We start from the raw sequence: 16,612 nt of genomic DNA on the forward strand, positions 1-16,612 counted from the left end.
AAGTCTGTAGCTGTAAAACAGACACAAATCCACCATCGGCTCTTGAAGGATGGGATGAGGTGTTTTCACTTTACATCCTCACATTGATCTCGTCCGTCCAAATGTTCTGGAAGACTCGTGGTTCCTGTAGACATAACTTTGTGAACCTAAGCCGTGCACCGTGTTCTTTCAGAGAAGAGGTTCTTTCTCCAGGTATTTCTTCCAAGTCATGAACTTTAACATGGCCTGTAGAGTTTTAAGCATTTTCTCTGACGTCGGAGTGCATCACGTCCAGCGCTTTGAAGACTTGTGAAGAGTCTTCCTCCTCGCTGGTGGACTTCAACGGGCGTCTTTAATCACCTTCACACAGCACTCTGGGTTTCTAAAGTAAACTCAAATGTCGACAGATGACATGTCTTGCTCATGTTCAACACGGAGCGTTTCATTATTGTATTATGTCTATGTTTGGATGAACCCTATAATGATCATGTTTCTGCAACCTTTAAAGCTGGAAGGAGAGTAAACTCATGGAGTGAAAAGTCACGCAACACAAAAAATCATTTGAATTCACTGAGTAGATGGTTTTGAAAAAATGCCGTCAGGGTTGACCTAAGCTATATGGCTCATTTCCCCAAGTATTGTTTAGCGTCTAATGGATACAATGAGTATAAAGTAAGAATTGAGATGACTACTCATTACAAAATTATTCTTCATCTTCAGGAAAAAGAGGCGCTGATGTGAGCGTATGTGTGAAGAGTTTGGTGCAGATCTCCCACGCACAGGAAAACAGCAGAAACAATGCAGAAAAGACTGACGTGTTAAAAGAGATGCGCAGCAAACCACTTCCCTCAAAACCATCACACTTCAGAGTTAAAAAAAACTCATTGTATGCGTCTGCAATCATGACCTGCGAATAAAGTAGTTTATAATTGTCTTTATCATCATCTTTGGTTCTTAATGATTCTTCAGTGAATCTATTTCACACAATCTCAATTATTGATTAAATGAACTTTAATGTTCGTTCTTGCTTTTTCATAATAAACTTCATACAAAACTGACACCTGATAAAATAGTCACTTCCCTGTGAGATCATCTGATCTGTTTACTACATATGCACGGATACAGACATTGGTACATTATGACTTTTATTTTCAGTTTTTTAATAAAAGCCTACAATACGTATATCAGCCAGAGATAACTTTGTATTACACTTATTTACATTTAGTCATATTATAAGGAACGTTGTGCTATTTTTTATAATCTTTCTTCATGCAATATAAACAAGTATTGAGCTACACAAAATAATAATAAAATCCTTTATTAAATCAAGTGAACTCACGTTAGTTGATGCAGATTCATATGAGAGCTGTTTGTTTTAGATGATGGTTTAAATGTGTTTATCTCCATGGTAAAACTCAAAAACAAAAAGGTCTTGGTGGAATTGTTGAAAGCTTCACATAGATGTCAGTGTGAAGTCCAGGATGTGTTGTTGACGTGTCTTTATAACATTACTCTTACCATCATCACATCACATCAGTCACAGGATTCAGTCATTCCATCGGTCGGTACGGTTCTTGAGCTCTCTTCTCACGTTTCTTTCTCGGTCGAGGTAACGGAGGAGGTTCTTCTTCATCCTGCGGGGGCGGTGGAGGTCGGGCTCGGCCCAGGCCTTTGGCTTGACTTTGTGTTTGAGGTGGGGTTTGTGTGGCTGGATATGAATCTTCTTGCGGGACGGGGGGTGCCGGTTGACCTCGTGCAGTAACTTTGGTTCCTTGCCGATTAGGGAGTGAACTGTCGAAACTCCTCAGTCTGAGCTCCTCTTCATCTGAGGATTTCATGAAAGACAGTGTTTCCAAGTTTTAGATTTAAAAACACGTTTATAATCTCTGTTAGCACACAGTTCAGACATCAATAACAAAAAACGACTTTAATAAAGACTGTACTGTATGATTCTATCATGGGGTCTGAATTTAAACAAAAAAGGGATAGATCTTAGATTGTGTGTACCTGCTTGTGTATATGTATCTGTTCTATCTGGATATTCATCATTGTCTAAAGCTCAAATAAAAACAGTTCTGAGTACAAGTTTTACTTAAGTTCATGAAGTAATTATATTTACATAATTGCAATCAGCTGTACGTGCACCGGTCCCGCATATCTTACGGAGGATATCCGGGGCTTAAAAGGACAACCGGCAGGACAGTTGACAAGAGAAGACCAGGCCCGAACATATGTTTGTGTTTGTGTTTATGTTCTGCTGCCGGCATTTCTACTTCCATGTTTATTGTTTATTTGATTTATTTAAAGTTGTTAAATGTTGGCCGGTTCCTGCCTCCTTCCTATGGAACTTCATTACAGTCTACATTTCATTTTTTGTTTTAACATGCTGGGATTGTATTGGGACCTTTTATAGTCAAAAACAATGATAGACAATTGCACAGCTAACAGATAATGAGCTCATGGCATCACTTTAGGGGTACTAGTAAACTTCTCTTTACCTTGCTCTTTCTCATGTTGTTTACAACTACGACACGCACAGCTCACAAGAACAGTTATGAGCAGCAGAAGAAGAGCTCCTCCACCCGATAGAATGCCCACCATTATCCAGAAATCATATCCAAAGAGTGTTCGAGGTCCCTCATCTTTACCTGCAACACAACAACAGACATCGGTTTCAATAATGTCCAGAATATTTATTCTCGTTGTGTTTTTGACCTTCTAATATTTATTGATGAATAAAAGTTACCAGCTGAGAATCACAGTTCCAAACAAAGGACATCTAAACTTTCTCTTTTTTACTAATATTGTCAAAAGAATAAGGTACAAGTGTCCAAACAATGGACACATCCTTGCTGTGATGTGAAAAGTGTGAAAAAAGAATGATCACTAATCTTAATGAAAATCAGGAGACAATACGGGTAATATTACATTTATAAAGAAGCAAAGCTGTAGATTATAGTTAATAAAATCATAACGTTAATCATAACATTAAATAATCCAAAGCATTGTGAAATGAAAGTTACTTACATGATACGATTAAAATGTCACTTTGTGCATTGCTAACAGGATTTTCTACACGGCAAGAGTACTCTTTGTTGTCTTGAAATTGTTTTGATGTCTGGAATAGAATTTCTTTTGTTTCAAGCTTTATGTCTTCTTTTTCTTTAATCCATGTTATGGTTAAATCTGTTTTTTCATTCTTCTGAGTGTCACAGGTGAGTGTGACATTTCCATTATTGCATACATGTGTCACGGTGGGTTTAAGGGCTTTTGCTGAAACATACAGGATACAGTGTAATGCTGGTTATTTCTATTTCAGTACTATAGGACACATGTGATATAATCTGTATACATGTGTATTCTATGATCTTACCGTAAACTGTTATATCATGTTTATGTTGTCCGACCACTGTGTCTTCAGCATTATAAACTTCAAATGTATAGGTGCCAGTGTTGTTTAATTTAACATTTTGAAGCTTTAATCCATCTGGTTGAATTGTTGCATACAGAGATGGTTTTGGATCTTTACCCTGTTTCCGCTGAACTACAAATGATGAACCACTAGAGCTAAAGCTCCATTTTATCGCACCTTTTTCATCAATCTTTTTCTGAATTGTATCTGGCAATTTAATGATGCAAGAATCTCCCTCTAGAAGATTCTTTTCACATGTCTTCGCGGAAACTATAAACAAATTAAAATGTAATTAGTATTTCATAAAACACAACAGGGTGATGATTAAAAAACATCAATTAAGTTTCACATGAACCAACACTGAGGATATTTGCTGAAAAAATCACTGGGTTGAAAGATTAGACCTAAATAGTCACAAGCAACATTCAGGTATCTGCTATAAAAACACCTGAGATTAAAACCAGATCACTTGTGTCGTTTCACATTCTTAGACATTACAGATATTAACTCAAAACTGCATTCAACTTTTTCGAAAGGATAACATGAGTCACGTCTCTTATTCACATTTAATACATGTTTTTCATCCCGTTATAACATTTTAGTTTAATTAAAGGATAAATGCAGAGATGGAATCACATTATAGTTAATCACCATTCAAATGTAATAAAAGTTCTGTTAATAAAACACAACGTACCAGTGAGCAGAGCGAAGCCACAGAAGAATAAAACTGTAAGAATGTGTTTGGTGCTCATTGTGCTTCTGAAGTAAAACGATTGTTCCAGATCTTTCACACACACACACACACACACTGAGACGGAGGAAACAGACACTGAGTTTCCTGTTCGAGCTGCAGAGACACAAGCTGAAAATGTCATTGTGCATCACAGGTGTAAAGAAGTTTATGTCGCTGGAAAACATTTTTCCATCTAAAAAGAAATATAACTTGAATCTTACGTTTTAATCATAATGTTATAACCGTTTTACGCTGATCTTGTATAATAGAAGGATTTGATGTTATTGAGGTTGAACACTTGTTGTGAATGAGAACATCCATGTTATCTTTTACATGACACTAAAGGAGGTTTCTGGGTCGCAAAACTCAAATGTGTCACAGGTTTATTCTGAATGTGTCACACCGGTAAAGAAAACAAGAAATATTCACAGTCGTAATAAATCCTGAAAAAATACAACTAGCCATATAATAATATACTGTCATAGTTTAGGGGAGGAGCGGGGTTTTTTGTGGTTGACATCAAAGGCATTGAAATCATTTCTCTGCCATATTGACATAATAAAATCTGGACATCATAAAAACAACATCTGATCTACAGTAGAGGAATACATCGATCATATATGATGAAGAAATCCATAAAAAGATCGTGTGTCGTTTTATATATTAAATATCTATAACTTTGTGAGTTGTCAACGCTCCAGTGGTATAATATGAGCATGAAAAATGACATACAATACTGACATCTTGTGGCCGACGCCATCATTTAAAGCCATACCCCACCAAACAAAGTGATACAATAACTTTCTTACTTTTGAAGTACGCAATAATTATTTATTGATGTGTTTTAGCAACTTTTCAACTTTACTTAACAAAACGTGACGTGTTATGTCAGCAAACCATAGCTGAATGTAACATATAACGATAAAAATGACAATACCTTCATAAAATATGAAAAGGTTTTATAAAACACAAGTTTTGGCTATTAAAGTCTGCTATGCATTAAAATATAAGTTATTAACTTACCAGGTTAGAGTTGATTTGTGAAAGTGCTTCCGTGATGAATCATTGTTTGGATCTACTTTCATTCTCTTTTATCTGAGTCTTCATGGGGGGATTCGCATTGTTTTTCATGAGTTTGATCACTTGGAGAAATGTCTCGGCTCAAGATGGCGCAGTCCGGGAAGAAGTGTCCTAGTCGTGTTCATTCACTCTTTTAAGTGCACTATACACAGCACACTATGGTGATGTAGTGAACATTGGTTAACGCATTGCTGGAAATGACTGTGGTGCAGAAGGGGGGCATCTTTTCTATTCTTAATGATATTCTATTATACTTATTAGAAGTCATGTTTCTAGGAATTTAAAAGTGGAAGTATGCGCATTTCTCCAAAACGCTTTCTTAAAGTCAATGTTTTCTTGTACAGCTGCTTTGAAACAATGATAATTGTAAAAAGCGCTATAGATATAAAGCTGACTTGACTTTCAAAAACCATACTGTAGTTAAAACTGTTCAAATCCATAGGTACTGTAATAAAACATGGTTTTGCATAATCAAAGCAGCAAACTGCACCTCTATCACAACCAACGTGGTTAATTCGTAAGACATTGCTCTTTTTATTCACAGGACAAAGGTCTAAAAAGCATTAAAATAATAAATATTTAAGTAACAGACAGAGACATTGTTTTCACAATATAGAGAGAAAGTGGTTTCGCAATATAACGTAACAGCAATCACAATGCAATCAATTATGAGAAGAAATAGATATTGTAAACGTAAAATAAGAAATATGTAATTGACAAGAGACGCGATGTTCATATTATATACATACCTACTGTCATATTTATATAGTCCATGCCCCATGTATAATATTTTTGTAATATTGTATTCTGTATTTATTCACTGTATGTCCTGCACTTTCTAATTGCACCTCTGGTTAGACCTAAACTACATGTCGTTACACTGTACTTGTATATGTATAATGACAATAAAATTGAATAAAATCTACATATAAATAAAGCCGTAAACACAGTTTACCGTAAACCACTGAATATGCGCGCAACACCGGACCGTGAAGTTTCGCTTTCGTTTTGTTGTCACTTCCGCTGGCAGCGAGTCCTGCATGGGCGCGGAGATAATCTCGTCGGATCTTGATTTAATCGATAAATGTTTGACCCTAGAATAAGTCAATAACGTGTAGTTAGTGTGAAGATGTCAGTCAGATGTCTCCTCCCGCTGGTCATCGTGGCGATCGTCGCTGTTTCAGGTTCGTCTCTTGTTTTAAGTGTGAAATGAGGCGCGGCCGCATTCGACAAACACCGAAATGCTGTAATTCTGTGTAATATTACTGTTTGTTTCACAGATTGTTCATTGTTGTTGTGTATTTACTCGTGTTTATGACTGATGGCGACCGTCGGGGGTTTATATTTATCTTTTTTATGAAGTTTTTACCCACAGGCCTCATTTCAGCTACGTTACCAGCGCGCGACGAACGGCAATATTATGTAGGTCGTTGTTACCGCGGTACTAACTTGGGACTCGCGGTTTTACTGCGGTATACACTGCGAAAAATGACTTTCTTTGTCTTTTTTATATGTTTTCCAGTAAAAATGTCATAACAAGTCTTGTTTTAAGTAAAACAAATGTGAAATTTCAGTGAATTTGAAACAAGCTAATACATTTGAGACAAATACCTTTACCTTTTTCTTAGTTGCTCAATTCAAGATTAATCAGATTTATTTGCTTGTTTAAAGCACAAATTCACTGAAATTTGACTTAAGAAAATACTTCTTGATTCAAGAAAACTAACGGATGGCAATATTATGTAGTTCGTTGTTACCGCGGTAGTAACTTGGGACTCAAGGTTATACTGTAATATACACTGCGAAAAATGACTTAAATGAAGTATTTTCTTGATGCGCAAACGGACTTAAGAAAGCAAGTCTTGTTTTCAGTCTGTAAAGTCAGTGTCAGTGAATTTGTGCTTGAAACAAGCAAGTAAATCTGTCAATGGGGCAAGAAAAAGAATCTTGAATTAAACTTGATCTTTTTCTTAGTCGCTCAATTCAAGATTCTTTTTCTTATCCCAATTACAGATTTATTGGCTTGTTTTAAGCACAAATTCACTGACACTGACTTTACAGACTGAAAACAAGACTTGTTTTCTTAAGTCCGTTTGTGCATCAAGAAAATTCTTCTTGGTTAAAGAATGTTTAGACTTTTTTAGGAAAGTAAGCAAGTAATTTTTTGCAGTGTATTAAAGTATATCTGCCGGATACCATACTGTTGTAAAATGCAGATAGCACCATCCATCTGGTTTACGTCTATTAGACGTCTGCATTTACAGCTGCAAGACATCTACAATACATAGTCTGCTCATATGCAATACGTCTCGGAGACGTCTGTAATAGGTCCGCTAAAGATCTGCTACGTGGAAACATCTCAGAAAGAGCTGTTGTTCATCCATTCTAAATCGTACAGAGCTTATAGATGTCTATATGGCGTCTGACAGCAGACGTCTCCGAGATGTATTGCAGATGAGCAAATGATGTATTGTAGGTGTCTTGGAGATGTAACATATGCAGACATCAAATAGATGTAAGCCAGATGTATGTGTGCTATCAGGGTGGTAGACGGATCATGTTGTTGATTTTCATATTGTGTTTGTTCGCAGGTGCGAATTTTAAACGCCGTGAGTTTAAAATTAAGATTGACGGAGAAGTTAGTTTTAAAGCGACCCCTCCACTATCATCTGGCAAAACCATTACCTGGAAGTTCAAGGATCTTCAAGGGGGTGTGATTCGAGTGATGGATTTCGATTATGACGAAAGTGCAACTCCTCAGAATCCTCTCTTTAAAAACTGTGCAAGCGCAGACAAGAAGACTGGAGAACTGACTCTACACAATTTAACAGAGAACCACAGTGGACTCTACTTCTTTGAGCTCAACGGAAAAGAGCAAATGGAGAAGTTCCCATTAAAGGTTATGAGTAAGTGAATGTAAATATCTCGTGGGGTGCTTTGATATCCTTTTATTATTTGTGATCCGTGCCGTAAAACAACAATATATATTCTAAAAGTTTTGATGACAAACAACGCTATGAACCCCTGCATTGATGGGATACTTCACCCAAACATCTGTATTAATGTCTTTGTTCTGATGAACACAAAGATATTTGGAAGAATGCTTTTTAGCAGACGTCCATAGTTGGAAAAATGACTTATTGTTTTGTTGTTGTTGTTGCACTTTTGACCATCATTGTCTTATTTCCTGCTATGGGAGTCAATGGGGGGCAAGATCTGTTCAGGTTATAAGCGTTCTTCCAAATATCTTTCTCCGTGTTTATCAGATTTTTTATACAGATTTGGAAAAACTAGAAGGTCAGTAAATGATGACAGAATTTTCATTTTTGGGTGAAGTTTAAACCAGCATTAAAGTCCATTATTTAGTGTGTTTCGAGTCTTATTCCAGGAAGATTCAATGGTGTTCTACTGGTTCAGGATACACCTACAGACACCAATATAGTTTCATTTAAACCAACTTTAACCAGTGGAATCTTTCTGTTGTTGTTATTTATCAGGGGTAGTATTATTGCCCATATTCTTTAACTGGTCTTTCAAAAGGTATCAAACTTTAGCATTTAGCATCATGCTATCAAACAGGCATGGGCTGAATAGCAGTTTCAAGGTATACCGATGTGTAAAGCGTTAAGGTTTCAAAACCACTCAAATGTTCTGTGATACCGTTTCTAAGGTTTGAGCTGCGTTTACAGATAAATAATGAAATCATGTAATTCAGTGTTTGATGTTTTTGTCTAATATATATGACAAAAATATCATTTTCAAGAATATTATCATTTGAAGGCTTTATTTTTACCCGACACACACATTCTATATGTTGATTCAACATGAAATATATTGTGTCCAGTTGAAAAGTAGTTTTTTGTATACGCAGACATTTGTTAACACTTTTTAGTGTTGTAATATCAACACAGCAATGCCGTGGGATTTTGATTAAGGTTATTATACTGGCCAAAGTCGGCCAATGCCTACTATCAAATAAAACTAATGGTACATATGAACAACCACGGTTTTAATCTTTACCATTTTTTGTGAGGGAATTTCCCTCAAAGTGCAGCAGATTACTGTAGTTTACCGTGTGGTTCTGTGGTTGTGCTATAGTTAACATATCTCAATATGTAATAATTATACTGACATGAGAGTACTACGGTATTTTATGGTACTTTACAAACTTTTAATAAATCCTGTGTTAACTTTTGGACACATCCAAAGTACTGTCAACCATCATCATGGTATAAGAGTAATTTTAGGATGTATATTTGTTTGATTTCTTTATGATGTTGTTATCTCTTTGATATCTATTTTTGATTGTTTTCTTTACAGGGGTAGTCCAAAAACCAGAAATAACAAATGAGAAGACCACATCGAATCCTGATGTTGTATATTTAAAATGTAAATACGACAAAGTCGTCGATAAAGATGCAAAAATCAGCTGGAGCTGTTCAAATGATACAACAGAAGAGTTAGCATACACAAAGACTGGAAAAACAGATCTCTGCTGCGCGTGTACATTAAAGAACGATGTGAGCCAGGAAACCAGCGATCAAATCTGCGAGAGCGATCTCTTTCATGGTAAGACACAAGATGTGCTTTTAATGAACCATGTTTATCAAGAAGAGCCTTTCTCAGCATCAGACCATGTTTGGGATCAGGTCCTTTATGTTGATATGTTCTTTACAAGATTAAAGTAGTATTTACATTTACTGGTATCATACATTTGTACTGTGTATGAACAAATCCTAATGAAACATATGTTTTATTAAACCGTATGGAAAAGTATAAGACAGAAATGAGGTTGTTTCACATTATGAGTTGTGTAATAATAACCTCTCGGGTCACACGTTGAGATTTGAGCAGTTCAGTGTTCCGAGTGAGATGTTTGCTGAATTTGACATCATCATTGCTGAAAGCTGATGTTTTCTTTATTCAGAAGGATCCAACATTGCACTTACTGTGGTGCTTATATTGCTTTTCATCCTCCTCTTCGTCGTCATTGTCCTCGTCCTCATGTACCGGTTCAACAACAAATTTCACGGTAGGATTGTTCTTTGTTCTTTGAAAAACACTTTACTGGAGATGTATTGATAAGGATATTGGGCCTCATTCATAAAACATTTGAAAATATATGAGCAAATACAGAATAATTTGTGCGTAAAACAGACTTGCCCGATTAATAGGCTACATTCTTTAGTCTTTGTTAGTGTAATACATAGGCCCTATGCAAAGTTTATGGACGGCCTTCTGGGCCATTCTTAGTTTCCACTACACGGTTACAAAACTCAAGTTTAAATGATTGTCAAATTAGTTGTAGCGCACATCCCTAGTTGCCATATTCATTTATTTGTAGTCACTTTTATGTTGTTTTTTATGTTACTAAACACCTGGGAAAAACTGTGTATGTATAACACAAAGATTTTTGTCTGTCCAGATTATGTTTTTAAGAAATATGAAAAAACAACATGTTTGGGGGGTAAGTTTATGTTTGTTACAGACAGATATAAGGAATACTTATGAAATTGATCTGTTCCAGATTATTCAATGGACAGAAAGCATTTTTAACTAATTTAAACGTGTTCTCTCTTTTAGGAATGTTGAAAAATCTGGATCAATGCAGAAGTGGGAAAAGTATGTTGATCATTTGTATTTAATGCTTGGTCTAAACTTCTAACTTCAGCTTGTTTAAGTGTGTTATTTCTTTCTCACAGAAACAGGTGTCAAACAAACAGATGTGACAACTGGTAAGAATAACATGTTACAGTTTATTTTAAGGGAATGTGATCTGTTTATTGTTCGAGGGCAGAACACCTTTATTTGAGAATGATTTAAAAACAAAACACAAAACTGAAAGCTGCGTGTTATAAAGTGAAAAGGTGGAATGCTGTGTAGAAACACAAACACACTTCCTTTTATTAAATATAGACTATAGGCTTTTGTGGCCCAAACTTCACTTCCAGTACACATCCGTAAAGAATAGAGTCCCTGTAGATTATTTCTGATAAAATACTAAATAAATAACAAGTAAATTACATTAGCTAGCAAGTTGAAAATAGGTCTAGCAAGCATTATAGAGGTAATGCAAATGATGTCAAGTGAGGTCAAGCGAGTCGCGCCCACTAAGTGGCCAAAGACTGGATGAAGCAGTGTTTACAGTTATCTGTACTCCATTTAAAACAGGATAGGGTTGTTTTGTGATTGAATGTACAAACCGATTGAGCATTTATTTTTAAAGACTGCCGATGATAGTAAAACGCAAACAATCGCTACAATTTGCTATTTGTAGCATAAATACATTCTAAGCGGATGTATTTCATTCAAATTAGATTAACGTATTGTCAACATTAAGAAGAGCAATGTAAAGCTTGTCAAATTTCATTTATTTAAATCACTAACTGTGTTTTGATTGATTAGAAAATGTTTATTTATGGCTTTGCTTTGTGTATTCTCCCCGACCTCGAGATCTGGTTCAAAATAAATATCAGGAAATGTAATTCCGCATAACATTTGAAAAAAAATGTACATTTCACTAATGTTAATGGATTTGGCCTCGGCATAAGATATGTATTTTTCAATTTTTTTTCCAACGTTGCTAACACAACTATAAATAATAGCCTAAACCACAAAAGAGAAGCATCGCCATAAGCACTTGATTTCCAACTATGTACGTTATTCTTTTGTCTTTTATGCCTGTGTTTGTGTTTTTTATCGAACAATATCTGTAGACATAAGTACTGAAACCTAGCGTTTAATTTCAATTAATCAGACACGCACTCAAAATAAATCCCCCATGTGAACCGGACTTTCCCTCTTGCTTGCGCGGGAAGCAGTTTTTCCCCAGAAGCCCTTGAACATGGCACGGAAGACCATCATTTATGATTGACTATTAGTTATTGTGTTTATAGTTCATATAAACACTGGCTGTGTTCAAATTTCAGTAGTCTGTAAATTCCACGGTTCTCTGTACCAATGTCGGTACCAAAGCAAAACCGCAAAGCAAAGCAGTACATGCTAATTGAAAGACAATTTTATGAATAAAGCTCATTCTTAATATAAATGTATAAATGCAGTTTTGTATACATGTTAATTGTTGCTGAAACTGTTGTGTGCTCACTGGGGTCTTTCATGCTGATGAACATCCTGGGAAAAAGGCGTCTGCCAAATGAATAAATGTAAATGTGATTTAATATAAGAGCCGCCGCCCATTGAGATACTGTGGTGAAGAAAATGCCCATTAAACAGGGATTGTTTTTCCTAACATGGTCAATTGCGTAGGGATTTTGTATTGAACATCACTGCATCCCAGTTTCATAGATACAAAGGACTGGGCTTATTTTACTCGGGCAACCAATCATTCTCCAAGAATCTTGATGAAACTTTCAAACCACGCCCTAGCAACCATAGCGCACAGTTTTGCCACAGCAAGCAGCACTCACATTTTCTTCAGTTATTGCAGTTTTATCTTGTTAATATTTGCAAATTTCCACTGAAGTTATTGCTACCGTTAGTTATATGTAACTGAGTTTTCAATCATGTCTGACACATGTTTACAGTATTAAAATGGTAAAAACAGCAGAATAACTAAATAAGTTTTGACCAGCGGTTTGAAAACACACAAAAAACAAGATGTTTGTTTGGCACCTTCAATAAAGCATGTCTGATTTGTTATGAATCATAAATAGACACGTGACTAATTGTTTGTTATATATGTAGTTTACACAGAAGTAAATAAAATCGAGGAGAACAACAAAGAAGGTAAAATAATTAAGTCTTTAACAATAAAGCTACTAATATTTTCTTTTTAAAATCATGAAATTGTGAGACATTAAAAGTGTATTATTGACTTATATTTGTGTGTTTGTATTGTTATGTTTTTGTAGATGATCCTCTTACTGACCCCCAACACGATTATGAAGGTCAGATAATTCATATACATAATTTATTGAGATTTTTGCCTTTTCATTCAAGTTCGTGAGTTTTTCTTTGCTGGTCTTCAGTACTTTCTTCCTGTTCGTTGCTGCTTAAAATGACTTTTACCTTCATTTATGTGCTTTGTAGAAATTATGACCTAAGAAATGATCTCAAATCTTCCAAATGAAATATATTTCATTTAAAATTCAATTCATTTGTGTTTAAATCAGACGGACATAAAGATCAGTTTCATCTTTGGGTTCAGCCCACAGTATACCAATATATGAAGAGTTTGATTCCAAATTGAGATCAATCAAAAATCAGTTTTTTACTATGCAGTTCTACTAATATAAATCAAACTGCAGTTGGTTTGTTTTGATTTAAGCCATGATAACCTTCATTTTTTTTAAACTGAGTTTTCTCATTTTAGAACCAAACTCTTCATATACACTATATTTGCATTGCTCTACTGACCTCGACATGAAGTAATTCCATTATAAACTTACAGTATGTGGGTTAAAGTCATTAATGTTGATCATTTGTATTTAATGCTAGATCTTAACTTCAGCTTGTTTAAGTGTGTTATTTCTTTCTCACAGAACCTCAATCGGGTGACAAACAAACAGATGTGGAAAATGGTAAGAATAACTTATTTTAAACTCCTGCTCAGGGAATGTGATCTGTTTACTATGGAGCCGTGGAAGGGACATTGGCGGAAAAAAAACAGAAGACTTTCTCGTGCGCACGCATTACAATTTCCGGCCTAAGTGTACCTTGTTTCCTGGCATCTTTTTTGGGTAAACGAAGGGGAGAGAAAGCATGGATGTGCACAAATGTATCTATGTCTATGAACGAAGATCCAAAACACACGCAATTACCATCACATCTGCAACAGTAGCTAAACAGTCTTACCTACATCGGAAATTGTAATGCGTGCGCACGCGAAAGTCTTGTTCTTGTCCGCTTTGTTTTTTTTTCCGCCAATGTCCCTTCAACGGCTCCGTAGTTTACTGTTCGAGGGCAGAACACCTTTATTTGAGAATGATTTAAACACAAAACTGAAAGCTGCGTGTTATAAAGTGAAAAGGTGGAATGCTGTGTAGAAACACAAACACGCTTCCTTATATTAAATATAGACGGGGTCAAAGCATCAACATAAACAAATGTTACTCGCATGCACGGTTCTCTCACCATTCTAACACGCAATATGTGTGTGATATGACTAGATGGTCATATTGAGTTTACAGTTGTTGTTGTTTTCTTTGAAGTGATAGTTCACCCCTTCCCAGAATAAAACGAACAGCACTTGAGTCCAGTGCTGTTCGGTTACCAACTTTCTTCCGCAGAACACAATAGAAGATATTTTTAAGAAAGTCATACAGTTTAGAAATGACAGGAGACTGTGTAAATGATGACAGAATTTTCATCTTGGGGTGAATTATCACTTAAAGTACTCCGAACGGTTCTCATGTGTGTTTTGTAATGTTGTGTTCCTGTAGGCACGCCTCTTAAGAAGGAGGACAACACTCCTACTGAACATTCAGATGATTTGTGAGGTGAGATCATTCATATTCCAATGAACTTTCTTCTTATCAATTGCTGCTTAAAATGACTCTTTCACTTCTCTATTTATCTTTGTAGAAATAAAGAGCTCTGCTTCTCAGAAGTGTTGTGATGCCATCAGAGTTTTTATAAGATTCAATAAATCTTCCACATAGACGATCATGTTGTTCACCTCGGTCATGGATTTTCAAAGTTGTTATTGTTCTGATCGTTCATATCTGTTCACAGAATCCAGTTTATGAACCGGACTGAAAGAGAGATCAGTTTCATCCGTGCGTTCAGCTCACAATATACTAGGGGTGTGACGAGATCTTATGAGATCTGCTGTGTGTGCGAGAACACACCGTTCCATCATTATTATATTTTTATAATTGTCAGTATGTGGGTTAAAGTCATTAAGTCATGATCTGTACCCACAAACAAGCAGATTTAAAAGAGCCATTCCTTCTATGTCAATTCTCTGGATGAATTCGATAATAATTGTGAATTTTGAGTGTGTGTGTATTAAATTGTTCTGTTATTTTCATTGTAAATCACTTTAATTGCTCTCAGGGCTCTGAGCCGCGTCCTTGTGTATCCTCCCCTCTCAAACATTTGCTTAAATGTACCCTTGAGTGACCGGGTGGGGTGTTTAAATACGCTCTCATAGCTTTGCTTTTCTTTTTGGTTTTGAAAGAATTTGTATTGCTCTTTAATATACACTTCTGCGAGGAAGCAGTTTGTATGTTTTAAAGCATCATTTATTCTCTCTCTCGTGTTTGTAAACCTGTATGCGCGTCTCTTTCTTGAAGTGAAACTCATACGAATGTGATTTACAAATTCTGGCATTTGAATGTTTCCCTCTTTCTTTCTGTTGTCTGTGACACTAACCTCATAGGAATAGTTGGGAAAACACAATGATAACCTCAAGAACATTTTTTTCATCTGTGTCCTGAGGCTCATGGCGTGTGTTAGCATGATTTCAGCACACTTATAACCAAACTGTCACGCTAAAGACATTATACAATTCACATTGTTACTACTGTCTCAGCTGAGAAACAGACGTGCAATCTTATTTATGTTGATTTGGCATACGCTTTTATCCAAAGCAAGTCCATTTGATCAGTATGTGTGTGTTCCTGAGATCAAATCTGCTGCTTGAGATACAGAAGCTATAACTCTGTTTTGGCGATTGATTTACTATAGCTCTTATTAAAAATACGATTGTAAAAGCAAATAAGCAGCAATATTGAATCACAGGAACATCTCGCATTTTAACAGGTTTTTTTTTATACCTTTTCTAGACTACAAGATTTCCCTTTTTGTATGCTACCCTGTCTAGTTTCACATATTATTGAGGTAACACTTTATTTTACGGTGCTCTTGTTACACGTGTATTTACTAATACGAAATAAAAAAGGCATAATTACACCTAACTAACCCTAAAACAAACTTCAGTCCTAACCCTATAGTAGCGCATGCAGATAATTTGTATTCGTCCGCACTTGAATGTATATTTTCACGGCACTGTCAAATAAAGTGTAACCGAGATCGATTTTCCAGTCACTTCTGCGTTATGTATAGACTGTGTACAGCGGTGATTAATAATGATGAGCTCATTCTGTAATCATCTTATATTGTACATTTGTATTTTATATTTTTCATATTTAGTAATGTTTTAGTCTTTCACTATATGCTATGAACTTGTCCTTTAAGTTATACTCATAAGTTGTTATCTGTGTTGCTTTTATTTTTATCTTGCTAATAAACCATGCTTTAAACTTTAACTTGGTGCTCTTCTTTTAAACCAAATTAAAAGAAAAAGTGTCTGTGTATAATATCAGGAATGTGTGTTAAAGTAAATCCGATTCGGTTCGAAATTAAATGGTTTCAAAGCGCATGAAGTAGGGTTGCACGGTATACCGGTGCTACGGATACCTCTCTATTTTTGAAACCGTAGTACC

General features: G+C 35.7%; 2 protein-coding genes across 4 annotated transcripts; one reads left to right on the forward strand and one right to left on the reverse strand.

The window, feature by feature from the left end:
- Positions 1–900: 900 nt before the first annotated feature.
- cd2 (CD2 molecule) lies at positions 901–5,343 on the reverse strand. 2 transcript variants are annotated; one of them, XM_079461981.1, is made up of 6 exons: positions 5,148–5,343; positions 4,086–4,199; positions 3,353–3,661; positions 3,007–3,252; positions 2,478–2,627; positions 901–1,804 (listed from the first exon to the last, which is right to left on the reverse strand). In XM_079461981.1, exons 2-6 carry the CDS (start codon positions 4,141–4,143, stop codon positions 1,530–1,532), a joined length of 1,038 nt encoding a protein of 345 aa, XP_079318107.1. In that variant the 5' UTR covers positions 4,144–4,199; positions 5,148–5,343; the 3' UTR covers positions 901–1,529. The 2 variants fall into 2 exon arrangements, with proteins under 2 accessions (XP_079318107.1, XP_079318106.1); XM_079461980.1 differs by having other exon boundaries at positions 4,086–4,238; positions 5,148–5,327.
- Positions 5,344–6,188: 845 nt separating this feature from the next.
- On the forward strand, positions 6,189–16,435 carry LOC306897520 (uncharacterized protein). Of its 2 annotated transcripts, none has more exons than XM_079462342.1 (12): positions 6,189–6,388; positions 7,796–8,110; positions 9,525–9,773; positions 10,132–10,236; positions 10,630–10,671; positions 10,788–10,826; positions 10,907–10,939; positions 12,909–12,950; positions 13,076–13,111; positions 13,706–13,744; positions 14,606–14,662; positions 14,748–16,435. In XM_079462342.1, exons 1-11 carry the CDS (start codon positions 6,334–6,336, stop codon positions 14,659–14,661), a joined length of 1,011 nt encoding a protein of 336 aa, XP_079318468.1. In that variant the 5' UTR covers positions 6,189–6,333; the 3' UTR covers position 14,662; positions 14,748–16,435. The 2 variants fall into 2 exon arrangements, with proteins under 2 accessions (XP_079318468.1, XP_079318469.1); XM_079462343.1 differs by having other exon boundaries at positions 6,204–6,388; positions 14,898–16,435.
- Positions 16,436–16,612: the final 177 nt, after the last annotated feature.

The sequence above is a fragment of the Barbatula barbatula genome (genome assembly GCF_947034865.1).
Source record: "Barbatula barbatula genome assembly, chromosome: 8".
NCBI classification, from domain to species: domain Eukaryota; kingdom Metazoa; phylum Chordata; class Actinopteri; order Cypriniformes; family Nemacheilidae; genus Barbatula; species Barbatula barbatula.

What these genes read in the sequence shown, in the direction of transcription:
- cd2 (XM_079461981.1), bottom strand. Translation starts at nt 4,143, where the DNA reads ATGAGCACCAAACACATTCTTACAGTTTTATTCTTCTGTGGCTTCGCT. An exon ending in TGGCTTCGCTCTGCTCACTG is followed by an intron (nt 3,662 to 4,085) that starts GTACGTTGTGTT and finishes ATTTGTTTATAG; the next exon opens with TTTCCGCGAAGACATGTGAA. An exon ending in ACATGATATAACAGTTTACG is followed by an intron (nt 3,253 to 3,352) that starts GTAAGATCATAG and finishes TGTATGTTTCAG; the next exon opens with CAAAAGCCCTTAAACCCACC.
- LOC306897520 (XM_079462342.1), top strand. Translation starts at nt 6,334, where the DNA reads ATGTCAGTCAGATGTCTCCTCCCGCTGGTCATCGTGGCGATCGTCGCT. An exon ending in GGCGATCGTCGCTGTTTCAG is followed by an intron (nt 6,389 to 7,795) that starts GTTCGTCTCTTG and finishes GTTTGTTCGCAG; the next exon opens with GTGCGAATTTTAAACGCCGT. An exon ending in ACAAACAGATGTGGAAAATG is followed by an intron (nt 13,745 to 14,605) that starts GTAAGAATAACT and finishes GTGTTCCTGTAG; the next exon opens with GCACGCCTCTTAAGAAGGAG.